Genomic DNA, 16,240 nt, shown 5'->3' with positions numbered 1-16,240 from the left:
TTGGTCTCCTTATTTGTGGTGGCATTGGAGGCAGTTCAGAGGAGGTTCACCAGATTGATTCTGGGGATGGAGAGAGGTTAAACAGTTTGGGCTTATACTCGCTGGAGTTTAAAGGGTGAGAGGGGACCTGATCGAGGTATAAATATAAAAGGAATTGATAAAAAAGTAAATGTAGACCAAATGTTTCCTCTTATGGGGCAATCTCGAACAAGCGGTCACAGGTATAGTTTGAGAGGTGGTAGATTTAAAACTGAGATGAGGAAGAACTACTTCTTGCAGTGGGTGGCGAATTTGTGGAACTCACTGCCGCATAGCATGGTGGAATCTGGATCATTGAATGGTTTCAAGGAGGAGATGGATATATTTCTAATTTTAAAAAGGGATAAGGGGACATTGGGAACAGGTGGGGAGGTGGATTTGAGACCAGACAAAGATCTCAGAATCCCTACAGTGCAGAAAGAGGCTATTCGGTCCATCGAGTCTGCACCGACACAATCCCAGCCAGGTCCTATTCCCAGCCTGGTCCTATTCCCATAACCCCACATATTTATCCTGCTAATCCCCTGGCATTAGGGTCAATTTAGCATGGCCAATCAACCTAACCCATACATCTTTGGACTGTGGGAGGAAACCAGAGCACCTGGAGGAAACCCACACAGACATGGGGAGAATGTGCAAACTCCACACAGACAGTGACCCAAGGCCAGAATTGAATCCGGGTCCCTGGCGATGTGAGGCAGCAGTGCTAACCACTCTGCCAACGTGCTGTGAATAGTGGAGAAGGCTCAAAGGGCTAAATTTGCTCACTTCTGCTCCTAATTCCTTTGAGATACAGGCTGAAACTACATAGGCAGGATATACTGGAAAGGCTAGCTACACTTAGATTGGATGAATTGCCGTCTGGATGGTTTATCTCCCAGATTACTCAAGAATTTGGAAGTCAAGATAGCAGAAGGATTTAACATTATCTTCCATATGTTCCTGGATACAGGGAATGTGCCAAAGGATTATAAACTGAAAATTGTGATACCCTTGTTCAAGAAACAGCTTAAAAGGGCAACCCTAGTAACTTCAGGCTAGTCAGTTTATCAGCGGGTAAAGTTTTAGAAATAATCAAGAAAAGAACCAACACGCACTTGAAGACTTCGAATTAAGGAGAGCCAGCATGGTTTTCTAAAAGGCAGACTATTATAATAGAATCTTTTATTAAGTAACAGAGAAAGTTAATGAGGGGAATGGAGTGGATTTTAAAGAGGCACAGAAGAGGCCGTTTAACAAAATAGAGGCTCAAGGAAAAGAAGGATTTTACAAAATTGGCTTAAAGACAGAAAACAGTGAGTCATGGTAAATGATGATTTAAAGTTAAAGTTAATTTATTAGTCACAAGTAAGGCTTACATTAACACTGCATTGAAGTTACTGTGAAATTCCCCTAGTCGCCACACTCCGGCGCCTGTCCGGGTCAATGCTCCTAACCAGTGACTTTTTCAGGCAAGAACCAGGCAGCCTAGGAGACAGTGGTGTTTCACTAATGTCAGGTACTAGGACCACTGCCTTTTTTGAAAATATAAAAACTTGGATATTAGAATACATAGCAAGATATCATAATTTGCCAGTGATACCCAACTTGGAGGTGTAGCAAACAGTGAGGATGAAACCTCACAAAATGACAGTAATATGACAGATAGGTTAGCAAAATGGGCAGAAAAGTGGGAGATAGAATTCAAGTGCGAAGTGATGTATTTTGGCGAAGGGATAGGGAGAGCTCAGAGTCATAGAGGTTTCCAGCATGGAAACAGGCCCTTTGGCCCAACTTGTCCAGGCTGCCCTTTTTTTTAAAAAAAGCCCTAAGCTAGTCCCAATTGCCCGCATTTGGCCCATATCCCTCTATACCCATCTTACCCGTGTAGCTGTCCAAATGCTTTTTAAAAGACAAAATTGTACCCGCCTCTACTACTACCTCTGGCAGCTTGTTCCAGACACTCGCTACCCTCCGAGAAAAAATTGCCCCTCTGGACCCTTTTGTATCTCTCCCCTCTCACCTTAAACCTATGCCCTCTAGTTTTTAGACTCCCCTACCTTTGGGAAAAGATATTGACCATCTAGCTGATCTATGCCCCTCATTATTTTATAGACCTCTACAAGATCACCCCTCAGCCTTCTACGCTGCAGAGAAAAAGGTCCCAGTCTATCCAGCCTCTCCTTATAACTCAAACCATCAAGTCCCGGTAGTATCCTGGTAAACCTTTTCTGCACTCTTTCTAGTTTAATAATATCCTTTCTATAATAGAGTGACCAGAACTGTACACAGTATTCCAAGTGTGGCCTTACCAATGTCTTGTACAACTTCAACAAGACATCCCAACTCCTGTGTTCAATGTTCTGACCAATGAAACCAAGCATGCCGAATGCCTTCTTCACCACTCTGTCCACCTGTGACTCCACTTTCAAGGAGCTATGAACATGTACCCCTAGATCTCTTTGCTCTGTAACTCTGCCCAATGCCCTACCATTAGCTGAATAAGTCCTGCCCTGGTTCAATCTACCAAAATGCATCACCTCGCATTTATCAAAATTAAACTCCATCTGTCATTCATCCCTGGCCCAATTGATCAAGATCCCGTTGCAATCCTAGATAACCTTCTTCACTGTCCACTATGCCACCAATCTTGGTGTCATCTGCAAACTGACTAACCATGCCTCCTATATTCTCATCCAAATCATTAATATAAATGACAAATAACAGTGGATCCAGCACTGATCCCTGAGGCACACCGCTGGTCACAGATCTCCAGTTTGAAAAACAACCCTCTACAACCACCCTCTGTCATAGAACATAGAACAGTACAGCACAGAACAGGCCCTTCGGCCCATGATGTTGTGCCGAGCTTTATCTGAAACCAAGATCAAGCTATCCCACTCCCTATCATCCTGGTGTGCTCCATGTGCCTATCCAATAACCGCTTAAATGTTCCTAAAGTGTCTGACTCCACTATCACTGCAGGCAGTCCATTCCATACCCCAACCACTCTCTGTGTAAAGAACCTACCTCTACTATCCTTCCTGTATCTCCCACCACGAACCCTATAGTTATGCCCCCTTGTAATAGCTCCACCCACCCGAGGAAATAGTCTTTGAACGTTCACTCTATCTATCCCCTTCATCATTTTATAAACTTCTATTAAGTCTCCCCTCAGCCTCCTCCGCTCCAGAGAGCTTCTGTCATCAAGCCAGTTTTGTATCCATTTAGCTACCTCACCCTGGATCCCATGAGATTTAACCTTATGCAACAACCTACCATGCGGTTCCTTGTCAATGGCCTTGCTAAAGTCCATGTAGACAACATCAACAGCACTGCCCTCATCTACCTTCTTGGTTACCCCTTCAAAAAACTCAATCAAATTTGTGAGACATGATTTTCCACTCACAAAGCCATGCTGACTGTCCCTAATCAGTCTTTGCGTCTCTAAATGCCTGTATATCCTGTCTCTCAAAATACCTTCCAACAACTTACCCACCATAGATGCGAGACTCACTGGCCTGTAGTTCCCAGGCTTTTCCCTGCAGCTCTTTTTAAATAAAGCACAACATTTGCCACCCTCATATAGCAAATAACTCATATAGGCTTAATGGTACAATTCTAAAGAATATGCTGAAACAGAGGAACCTGGGAGTTCACGTGCTCTCTTTTAAGAGAGTAATTAGCAAATCATATGGGGTCTTGTGCTTAACGTATTAAGCACAAGAGCAGGGAAATGACGACGAAATCTATAAAGCTCTAGAAAGCCAGTTTTGCACCCAATTCTGGTCATCACACTTTCGAAAGGATATCAGGGTTTTTGAGAGACTGCAGGGGAGATTTACAAGAATGGTTCCAGGGATGAGGGATTTTAGTTACATTATTCAACTGGAAAATTTGGGGTTGTTTCCCCTGGAACAAAGGAGCTTGAGGGAAGATTTGACAGAGGTGTACAAATTTTTGACAGGTTAGCTAATGGTACAAGAACCAGGGGATACTGACTTAAGGTTTTGAGCAAGAAATGGGAGGGAGAGCTTTCTTTCTCCAGCGAGTGGTAATGACCTCGAATTTGTTTTCTACAATAGTGGCAGTAGAAAGCAATCAGTGATTTCAAAATAAAATTGAATGGCACTTATGGGGATAAAGCAGGGGTGTTGGACTGACCGAATGGTTCTAGAGTCAGCTGACATGCACTCAATGAGCTGACAGGCTTCATTTAGTGCGATTATGACCATTGACTAAGACTTTGGCATAAGTACCAGATCCCTCCTTATTAGAACAACCAACCTGCAGGATGAAATCACTTTTGGGCATGTCATCTAAAAACAAAATGTACCATAACCAAATCATTGTTTTCAAAAAAAAGTGAAAAATATTGATGGTGGGGAAGAAAATGAAAGCATTGATTTTAATATTCAATTAAAAATGTTAGAGCTTAATAGGATTATACATACATAATGCAAACTTAAGTTTCAAATATAATTCATGATAGTCACTTAATTGTTACTGAAATACACAAATATGTCACCAAAATGCATACTTCCAAAAAGGAAATAGCAACCCACTTGTCAAACTGAAATATATTCTAAATTATTTGACAATAATATTTTAGGCAGTAGATAGCTTGTCACCAGTACCTCCACATGGAATGCATTAAATAGAGAGACAACTGACCTTTAGAGGCCCTGAGGTTAAGTTCGAGCTTACATAAAGCATAATGATACCATAATTACAAATACACAAACACTTTTGTCTTTGGTCTGGAAGAATGGGAGCAAGGGAAGGGCAAATATTTCCTTTTGATACAAGAATACAATGCATTCAATTCTGCTTTTCTTCCTGTTTCTCAAAAATGTTAAAATATTCAATCACTTCAATTTTCACAGAAACATTACCACATTCTTAGCTTTTAAATATTGGAAATAAAATCTAATGCAAATTATACACAAGACAACACGCAAATTACAGAATTATTCACACAAATCATGGCCAATTTACAGTTTTGAATTTAAAAGCAAGGCATTTAATGACCACAAGCACTAAATCTGAAACAGAAAGGCACCATGGCCTACTTCCTAATGAAAGAGGTTCTGTAACTTACGCTGGTGAATCCTTTCACTGCCATTATTCTCACCTACTTCATTCCAGTGTTAATTCTTCTGTGCTCCCTAATAAAATATCTTTATTTAATAAAGAACTGATTTCCCCCGAACTCGAGCGAGACAAAGAGCTCTGTGCATAAGCAGTTTTGTACACCCTGATTGTAGAAGCGACACGGCCCAGTACTTCCTCTATTTGCTAATCTGTGAACTTCAGCAGCTGTACACAGCAGCTTTTCGGATTGGCTAACAGACATGTATGTTACAGGAGCTTGCATGGATTGGTTTAGGATCATCACATACGAGCTATACTGGGTCATATTGTTCTGTGTTTACAGAGAGGCGCCGTTCTCCTTTGAAATGTACGTTTCTTCAATGAAAGAACCATAAAATGTGCAACTGCTGGTCTGCTGAAACTACATTTTGGTATAGAATACAAAAAAACTTTGCAAATTCAGTCTAATACTTGCTCAGATTGCGTGCACTTCATTTTGTATCCGACATCACAGCCTGGCATTTTATCATATACACTTGCAATTTACAACAATTATCATGGTAGTATCAAGCAATAAAGGTTTAAGATGGAATTTCAACATCAATGCTCCATTTAAAATCATTTTAATCTTTTAGTTTAATCATCAAGGGCCGATAACATCAAGGTGACTGGCTGCCAGAGGTCACAAAGCTCAGTTGGTTTGAGCTTCTATGATGAAAAACAATTGAAGTTACTTGGTCACATGCAAGTGGAGTGTTATTCAGGCAATGGTTTGGGAGTTGAGAAAGAAATAAAGTTTTCCCCTTTTAAAGGCAAATTCACTGCAATATGTCCAGAGAGGATATTACAATGCTTACAATCGATTAGGTCAAAGAACAGTTGGAGTAAATATGTTTGTCAATTATCAGAACTTCATGGATGATAAATGCAACAAGGTCTTTAAAGTTTGTTATATATGCAATGAGTAGGAATCCTTACAATACCAAAAAAAGTTACTTTAAACGAATACTCACTACAGCCCTGACTGTTTACAATTTGCCTGCTATACAAGATAGCCAGTATATCTGGATAGTGCTATGACAGTAGTTTACTACTGCATATATCAAAACTAAGAAAATCCACCAACACAATACCTCGTGGATTAGAACGCAAAAAAAATGACTTCATTAATCACCCTGCAATTGTCAGTGTAGAATTCCTTGACCTGCACACACAGCAAGCCTCAGGCAATTACTTTAAACCACATTGCATTAAATAAGATATTACTTTGGACAGAATACATTAGTTACATTTCTGTTCAGAGCTATAAGATTTTTCTCATCTTTCTTAAAGCATTTCAGTTTTACAGCACTAATATCGCAGGGATAACCCTGCTAAGCATCATGAAATTAGGATACTGGAAAGGGCCTTTGACAAGGTCCCTACTGACAGACTGGTGCAGAAGGTGAGCTGGGAAGGTGGATACAGAACTGGCTCAGTCATAGAAAGAAGTTTAACAATACCAGGTTAAAGTCCAACAGGTTTATTTGGTAGCAAAAGCCACACCTTTTGTGGCTTTTGTGTGGCTTTTGCTACCAAATAAACCTGTTGGACTTTAACCTGGTGTTGTTAAACTTCTTACTGTATTTACCCCAGTCCAACGCCGGCATCTCCACATCAGTCATAGAAGACAGAGGGTAGCAATGGAAGGGTGCGTTTCTGAATGGAGGGCTGTGACAAGCGGCGTTCCTCAGGGATCAGAGCTGGGACCTTTGCTATTTGTAAAATATATATAAGTGATTTGGTGGAAAATGTAACTGGTTTGATTAGCAAGTTTGCGGATAGCGATGAGGACCATCAGAGGATACAGCAAGATATAGGTCGGTTGAAGGCTTGGGTGGAGAGGTGGCAGATAGAGTTTAACCCGGACAAATGTGAGGTAATGCATTTTGGAAGGTCTAATACAGATAGGAAATGTACAGTAAATGACAGAACCCTTAAGAGTATTGATAGGCAGAGGGATCTGGGTGTACAGGTACACAGGTCACTGAAAGTAGCAACACAGGTGGAGAAGGTAGTCAAGAAGGCATACGGCATACTTGCCTTCATCGGCCAGAGTATTGAGTTTAAAAATTGGCAAGTCATGTTGCAGCTTTATAGAATCTTAGTTAGGCCGCACTTGGAATATTGTGTTCAATTCTGGTCGCCACACTACCAGAAAGATGTGGAGGCTTTGGAGAGGGTACTGAAAAGATTTACCAGGATGTTGCCTGGTATGGAGGGCATTAGCTATGAGGAGAGGTTGGAGAAGCTTGGTTTGTTCTCACTGGAATGATGGAGGTTGAGGGGCGACCTAATAGAAGTCTACAAGATTATGAGGGGCATGGACAGAGTAGATAATCAGAAGCTTTTTCCCAGGGTCCAAGAGTCAATTACTAGGGGGCATAGGTTTAAGGTGCGAGGGGCAAGGTTTAAAAGAGATGCACGAGGCAAGTTTGTTTTTTTACACAGAGGGTGGTGGGTGCCTGGAACTCGTGGCTGGGGGAGGTAGTGGAAGCAGATATGATAGTGACTTTTAAGGGGCGTCTGGACAAATATATGAATAGGATGGGAATAGAGGGATATGGTCCCCTGAAGGGCAAGGGGTTTTAGTTCAGTTGGACAATATGGTCGGTGCAGGCTTGGAGGGCTGAAGGGCCTGTTCCTGTGCTGTAATTTTCTTTGTTCTTTGACATTTAAAATCTGCTTTCAGAGCTTCTCCTTTGACTCAAAAAATACAATTAAGTGCTTGGACTTTAATTGGTGAAATAATTGCTTTTACTTTTCTTGATGGATATTAGATTGAATTTAAAAATATACATTAGCAAGCAATATTAATATCATTTTTTAAAAATCCTGTTTGGGATTAAAGCTTGAGCATTCTTGTTTTACCTCCATAAACCCAGCCTTTATGATTGTGAATCCCTAATAAATAAGTGCAACTATTTCTGACAGGAACAAATGGAGCACTGAACATAGTATAAACAGCAACTTTGAAATTGACATTAAGACGAAGTAATATATGTGATTGCCCATTTTAAGCATGGATGTTTGAAATTTAAGTTTTAAAGTTTATTTATTAGTGTCACAAGTAGGCTTACGTTAATACTGCAATTAAGTTACTGTGAAATTCCCCTAGTCGCCACACTCCGGCGCCTGTCCGGGTCAATGCACCTGACCAGCACGTCTTTCAGACTGTGGGAGGAAACCGGAGCAGCCGGAGGAAACCCATGCAGACACAGGGAGGACATGCAGACTCTGCACAGCCAGTGACCCAAGCCGGGACTCAAACCCGGACCCCTGGCGCTGCGAGGCAGCAGTGCTAACCAATGTGCCATCGTACAGCCCAGTAGTGGTTTAAGTAGTAGTGACGGTACTGTTCCTATGGAATTAATATATTCATATATATTGGGATGGAATGCAGAGCAATACACAGAAGTTATTACACAGAAGCAAGCTATTCAGCACGTCAAATATTGAGCGTGTCATATCCTCCCTCAAATCATTTGTGAAAGATCATGGGGAAAATTAGATGTTTTTTTCCCCACTCTGTTGTTGGGATCCGGAGTGTTCTACCGGAGACGGTGGTGGAAAATGATTCCATAGGGAATTGGGTAAGTACTTGAGGAACTTACAGGGTTACAAATAAAAAGCAGGGGTTTTGGACTCAGCACATCCCTTCTTTCAAAGAGCTCACACAAGCATAATGGGTCAATTAGAGACACAGGATATAGGAACGTGCGTTTAGGCCCTCAAGGCTGTTCCATAATTCAATAGCCAAACCTCTGTGTGTCATACTCTCAATACCTTTGATTAAAAGCAATTTTTTCACCCTCAAACTTAAAATTAATAATTGACCTAGCATCAACGCCATGACCTTGGTGTCCAAAAATGTTTCCCAACTTCACTTCCGAAAGACCTGGCTCTAATTTTTAGGCTATATCCCTTAGTCCTAGATTACAGATTCTGTCTGCCCATCCTATCATTTCCCTTCATATCTTTAAAATGTTGATTAAATTAACCCCTTAATCTTCCAAATTCTGGGGAATACAACCCTAGTTTGTGTACTCCCTCCTTGTAATGTAATAGCCGCCTGTGCTGCAAGTGTCCCTGATTCTACATTAACATAATTACTAGTTCTGCTGCTTTCTGAGAGAGTGAGAGAGAAAATGAGAGAAGCAGAAACATAGGGCACAACGAAAAATAAATGCAAGTACAGGAATCTCACAAACTTGGTCTGAGACTGCCAAGAATTCAAAAAGAAATTTGAGAAAACATAACGAGTACCAGTGACATGTCACTGATTTTGCACAACTTAATAAGCACTACACAAGCCATTATTTAATAGCCGAATTAGTGCATCCCGATCAATACTCTATTTTAGAAATCTATATCAGTGAATCGCAGGCTCTAACCCCTGTCCTATCTCTCCTATTGCTCGTGATTTCACAATTACCCTGCTACACAATCTATCTTAAAACTGCAATAATTGAAACAGAAATGAAACATAATAACATGCAGATATTGGAACTCATCTGAACAATACCTCTGGAGTCCTCTGGAGTTCAGGAAGGAGGCCTCTTGCAACCTGGACCCTGAAACACCACCGCAGTGGATCGGGGGAGCATCTGCAAGTGGACCTTCCAGATTAGGTGCCCTAAAGGAGGTTCATCTTCCAGCCTCAGAATGTTCCTGGAGATCCATCTTCGTTCTCAGGAGGTTCATCTTCTTTCTTCAGTGGTGGGTCAGTGATGTTGACTGTCTTTTTAAAATGGCACCCGGACATGACAATCCAATTCCCTTCTGAATGCCATGATTAAATCCGTTCAAACACACTCTCAAGTGGTGCATTCCAGACCCTAAACATTCACTGTGCAAAAATGTTTTCCTCATGTTGCCATTGTTTCTTTTGTCAATTAACTTAAACCTGTGCCCTCTGGTTCTTTTGTCAATTAACTTAAACCTGTGCCCTCTGGTTCTCGATCCTTCCACCAGTTAGGACAGTTTCTCTTGATATAGTTTGTCCACACCCCACATGATTTTGAATCCCTCCATCAAATCTCCTCTCAATCTTCTCTTCTCCAAGGACAACAATGTGTCAGCCAGGCCTCCTCCGCCAGTGAACATGACGCAAAACACCCATGTGCATAATTAATGAGGTCAGGCTGGAAGATTTGGTGTGTTTTCCCACCAGCCACCACAACGGAAGCACTCCACAATCCTGCCCCACCACAGCACTCATCTTATAATGGGAGCATTCCACCCCAAGAAAGAAGCTTGGATTCTTTTGTAGTGGATAGTTATGGGTTGGGACTTTCTGGCCATTTATTCCTGCAGGATCTTCTAGTCCCACCAATGGCGCACCCTCGCCCCAGATTTCACGGTGACATGAGGTACATTCAATAGGAAACTCCATTGATAATGGCGGGACCAGAAGATTCTGCTGCCAGCTAAGGCAGACCTCCCGCTGTGTAGCACACGGCAGGTTGCGCGATAACCGCCCCCCCCCCCCCCCCACATAATATTGAACTCTACCCATTACAATTCTTTTCTCAGTAAATTAATCTGTTTAACCATCTTATCCATTCTTCCCCTGCAGAAATCCTCATCCATGCCTTTGTTACCTCTAGACTTCACAATTCAAATGGTCTTCGGGCCACTTTCAATCTTCCATTAACTTAAGCGCATCCAAAACTCTTCTTAACCATATCCTAACTTGCACCATGTCCCATTTGTTCACTGATCTTATTAGCTCCCAGTCTGGCAACACTACAAACTTAAATTCTGTTCCTTATTTTCAAATCCCTCTATGGCTTTAGCCCCCATTCCTCCTCACCCTGCAATCTCAAGCCTTACAACCCTCTGAAGTTTCCGAGTTTGGCCTTTTGTTCAACCTTGATTTTAACTGCATGGTTTAGTGCAAAACTATTTGATCATGCTCCTATAAAATGCTTGGTGATGTTTACTACATTAAAAGGTGTTATGTAAATATGCATAGTTGTTGCTGTAATGATCACATGAATGCATGGGAACAGCCACAGGATGTGATTCAAATTGGTTTACAGTCCTCAACAAGCTCTGTTAAGAAGCTCATTATCATGACAAAGTATGCTACAGGACTCAATCCTGATGCAGTTTCGAACTAGAGTTAGCTACTGGATTGATGAACATACTAACAATAAAACATAAGAGTTATGGCTATGACACACAAGGAAGCCATTCAGCTCATTGTGTTTGCGTTAGTCCACAAAGAGCCATCTATTTCATCTTCCAGTTCTTGGTCCATAGCCCTGTAGGTGACAGCATCTCAAGTGGTATCAGAGAATCACACAATGCACGCAGCACAGAAGGAATTCACCTAGGCCCACTTACCTGCCTTTTCGCTGCAGCCTGCAAGTGAATCCTTTTCCGATAACAATCCAATTCCCTTCTGAATACCATGATTAAATCTGCTCAAACACACTCAAGCGGTGCATTCCAAATCCTAAACATTCACTGTGTAAAAATATTTTCCTCATGATAGATAGGTTCTTGATTAATAAGGGGATCAGGGGTTATGGGGGAAAAGGCAGGAGAATGGGGATGAGAAAAATATCAGCCATGAGCAGACTCGATGGGTCAAGTGGCCTAATTCTACTCCTGTGTCTTATGGTGTCATTGTTTCTTTTGTCAATTAAATTAAACCTGTAACCTCTGGTTCTCGACTCTTTCACCAATTAGAACAGTTTCTCTCAATATATTCTGTCCACACCCCACATGATTTTGAATCCTTCCATCAAATCTCCTCTCAATCCTCTCTTCTCCAAGGACAACAATCTCAGGTTCTCCAATTTATCTATGTAACTGAAGCTCCTCATCCCTGGAATCATTTTCATGATTTTTTTTCTACACCCTCTCTAACATCTTCACGTTCTTCCTGAAGTGTGGTGCCCAGAACTGAATGCAATACTCCAGCAGAGGCCAAACCAGTTTTATGGGGCATCCTTTCCAAGCGTTTTGTTTACTGCTTCTGTCTCTATCAAACTTTCAGGTAGTAAGTTCCAGGCACCAACCACCCCCTGGATGGAAAGTTATTCAACTTCCCTCTAATTCTCCTATCAAGTACTTTAAGTCTACGTACTCATGGTTATTGGCCTCTTTCCTCAGTTAATCCTTCCAACTAGCACTGAAAATATATGAAATGTTTGGAGTATAAACATTTCTCCTAAAGTTACTGAGAAGGTACTGCAAAGTCTTATCCTCAGAAACATTGTTGTCATCAGAACCAATCTGCAATTTTAACCTTAAAGTCTGGGAGAAACAGTGTCGGCCTCTTTGACAGGCAAGCCTGCTGGGAACTGGGTCTCGGGCAAAAAGAGGTCTAAAGGCAAGCTTTATAGTTTATTCCAAGTTTCCTTATGAAATGCAAAAGAAAGGATTGCTCCTCCAGGGTTTACAAAGTCATCTCGGGATTCCGTTGAGCTAGAATACCCCTCCCTCTCTTTGACAACCTCCCAATGTATCCTGCGCACTCCCACTGATTGTGGCCACAGGCGCCTCACCCTCCCTATCAATGTCTACATACATCCTTACCTTGCTCCCAATTCCTTTTAACAGCCTTCACCCATATCCCAGCCGATAGACTCTAGTGATCCTGTTGACAGCCTTCAAATCAAACACCCAATGTTAATTCCTGCCAACAGTCTTCTTCCCAAACCTAATCCCTGTCAATAGCCTTCCACCACCTCCCCCGTAGACTTTCTGGTTCTGTTATCTTCTCATTATTAAAAGCCCCCTCTTCAAAGACTAGAAATGATCAAAAAAATTGTCAATCCAGCAACAGTTGAGAGGTTTTAAATGCAGAATATGTTGTTTAAGGATTCTCAATGACGTTCTGTAGTCTTGTATTTCTTTACTGTGGAATACTGTAAATCGGTTTTAAGAACTGAACTAACTCAAGATTCAGATCACAAAAGCTACTATATTCTTGTGTTTTGCATTAGCAGATACAAGGTAGTGGAAGACAATGTCTGTAAAAATGCAGGCAGTCAGACCACGAAAGGAATTGGGCGACATCTCAGAATTTGAGGAGACACCATGTATTGTGGCAGACCCAAGGTCTTAACAATGATCAATATTATTAACCCCAGATGAAGCATTCCACAACCCCAAAATACTCTGCTGTCTTCAGCAATTCCAACCCCCTCGGAACTACTCCCACACTCCACAGTAACTTATTGCACATGCATCTCCAACCTTTCTACCTTACTGAATGACTAAAGACAGAAAAGAAAGTCTACGAATGTGATTTAAGCTAACAGATAAGGGAAGAAGAATGTAAAAACAGATGGAGCTAGAACCTAAACATCATCCCTTGCAGCAAAATGGAATAAGCCAATTCAAACCATACATTGGACATAGTGGGTAGGATTTTCGAGCCACACTCACCACGAAACCAGAAAATCCCACCCAAGGGCAACAGACATGGTCTGCCCCTCGCCTGCTCCGATTCCCGTAGCGGGCAGGATGATAAAATTCCAAACAGTGGGTTTTTACACATGCCAAGTTCAAATCATAAGTACACTTTCCTTCATATATTCTGGTAATGCCCCTACATCCAGCTATTCTGGATAGCGTTTTAAGATATTATTAGGAATATAACAATTTTCAAATCCAGAAGACCCAGCTAAGTGCCTTTTGGGCTTGTACACTGGACTGAAAAAGTCAATCCACAATAAGGTTAACACAACTCTCATTACCAGCTGCAAGAATATGAAATCCCCTCTGTTGCCCACACGTGACTGAAACTGGAGAGATATCTGCCAATCAAATCAAGCGATGTTTGGTTCCCACCTGGGATTGGGAAAAACATCTGGAGTTTCTTTGGGAGACCCACAACACATACTAGCACCTCGGCACATTGCTCACCCCACCCTAACTAATCCTATAAACCAGAGACAAAATAAATATCCCCGACCAGCATTGTACCCAGCAGAAGGAGCATACATCCCACCATAGGCACCAAGCAATCAGATGAAGTGAATGCATGAATTAAGTATGGAAATATACATTCAAATTGAACTACACGCGAAAGAACATATTCGTTAACCATACAGCGGCCTCAAAATATGAACGTGATAGCTATATCTACAATTTCATAAAATATGAGGAAAGGTTGAGGGAGCTAGGGCTGTTCTCTCTGGAGCGGAGGAGGCTGAGGGGAGACTTAATAGAGGTTTATAAAATGATGAAGGGGATAGATAGAATGAACGTTCAAAGACTATTTCCTCGGGTGGATGGAGCTATTACAAGGGGGCATAACTATAGGGTTCATGGTGGGAGATATAGGAAGGATATCAGAGGTAGGTTCTTTACGCAGAGAGTGGTTGGGGCGTGGAATGGACTGCCTGCAGTGATAGTGGAGTCAGACACTTTAGGAACACTTAAGCGGTTATTGGATAGGCACATGGAGCACACCAGGATGATAGGGAGTGGGATAGCTTGATCTTGGTTTCAGATAAAGCTCGGCACAACATCGTGGGCCGAAGGGCCTGTTCTGTTCTGTACTGTTCTATGTTCTATGAAGGTACTTTATGGAGCCCAAAATAAACAAAAAAGTGACCCAATCTGACCTAAAACAAAACAATATAAATTTGAAAATTGGGATCCAATACAACAGACCCAAAATTTGACTCCGCTTTTTTCAAATATAAAATACAGAATTCAGCCTATCAAAATGCTAAGGATAGCAGAAAAAACAACATGTCCAATTCCACCAAAGTATACATTAAACACATTAATTGGTACTTACTCACTAGATACATACTAAACCTTAAACATTCACTCCACCACCAGCACACTGTGGTAAAGTGTGTACCATAGAACTACGCATTGCAACAACTTGCCAAGATTCCTTGAACAACTTTCCAAACCCACAACCTTCAACATCTAGAAGAATAAAAGCATCAGACACATGGGAACATCATCACTTCCAGGTTCCCCTCCAAATCACATACCATATTAACTTGACCACTCCTCATACACTGTCACTGGATCAAAACCTGTAACTCTTCCTAACAGCACTGTAGTGTATTTACACTACATGGACTGTGGTGGTTCAATGAGGTTCACTACCATCTTCAAGGGCAATTAGGAATGGGCAACAGCAATGCTCACATCCCAGGAACGAATAAGACAAAATGGGTCAGAAAAGACATGGATAATCCGTTCAAAGTTATGCACTAAACATTAAAAGTTTTTGCAATTTCACCACATGTCCTGTCATATGCCACAGTATAAAAACTGAGCCCTCAAACATTTGGATCAGATACAAACCGGCAGTTGATGGTGCAAGCATTTCCTGATCGATTTTACCTTCGTTCTGTCATCATAAATAATTAATCATTCTCTGACACAGCTGCAGAAATAGCAACAGAATGTGTTACTGAAGAGCAAAGATATTCTCTAATATTTCAGAGGACTAGATAAGGACCTTTTATTGAAGAAATACCATGGGTCCTTAACATCCAACTTAATTGCATTAAGTCAGTAACAGATCTTAGAAATGAAAATATTGTTTGAGTTTGTGTTTTAAATCTGCTACCACTGACATAACCTCTTGTTCTAGATTACCCTACAAGAAAAAATATCCTCTCCATGTCTAGGTTGAGGGACATCTTTCTTACTTGGAAGACTGCCTTAATGAAATGGTGACAACAATCATTTTTGCTGAGCCTAAAAGCAAGTTTTATGCCTATGCAAATACTTGTCAACAGAATAGAAAATATCCAAGAGATTCAATCATGCATTGAAAGCTGGCAGCCATCATCGCCACCCGTGACTGGAACTTAGGTCGGAATTCTCTGGTCTCGCATGGCCCATTCCCACGGCCAACAGGAAGAGAATTTTGGCGCTCAGCCAAATCTCCATACACAGCAACAGGACTGGATAATCCCGGCCACGGGAGGGGTTGGAGAATTCCGGCCTTAGTCAACCAAAAAACACAAAGAAAGCCCATACATGGGCACCAGTCACAATTGTAGTTCAATGACTTTCCAAGATCAAAGTTCAATAGAAAACAAGCAAATTTCAAAAGCTTTCACAGAACTGCTTTAAGAAAATATATTAAAAA

The 16,240-nt window shown here is 41.4% G+C and overlaps 1 protein-coding gene across 4 annotated transcripts in view; it reads right to left on the bottom strand.

The window, feature by feature from the left end:
• osbpl9 (oxysterol binding protein-like 9) overlaps positions 1-16,240 on the bottom strand; it is a 212,380-nt gene that overhangs the window by 107,477 nt on the left and 88,663 nt on the right. Inside the window, exon 1 of one of the 4 annotated variants that reach the window (XM_078218564.1) lies at positions 5,120-5,318. The exons of 2 other annotated variants lie outside the window; for them this stretch is intronic. In XM_078218564.1, the coding sequence (XP_078074690.1) occupies positions 5,120-5,143 (24 nt within the window). In that variant the 5' untranslated portion in view covers positions 5,144-5,318. Of the gene's footprint in view, positions 1-5,119; positions 5,319-16,240 lie in introns of those variants that run through there. One more of the 4 variants, XM_078218562.1, reaches the window with a different exon arrangement.

Source organism: Mustelus asterias, chromosome 8 (assembly GCF_964213995.1).
Source record: "Mustelus asterias chromosome 8, sMusAst1.hap1.1, whole genome shotgun sequence".
In the NCBI taxonomy this organism is placed as follows: domain Eukaryota; kingdom Metazoa; phylum Chordata; class Chondrichthyes; order Carcharhiniformes; family Triakidae; genus Mustelus; species Mustelus asterias.
Note: the sequence above shows the minus strand (reverse complement) of the source record. Positions and strands in the feature narration are given on the sequence as shown.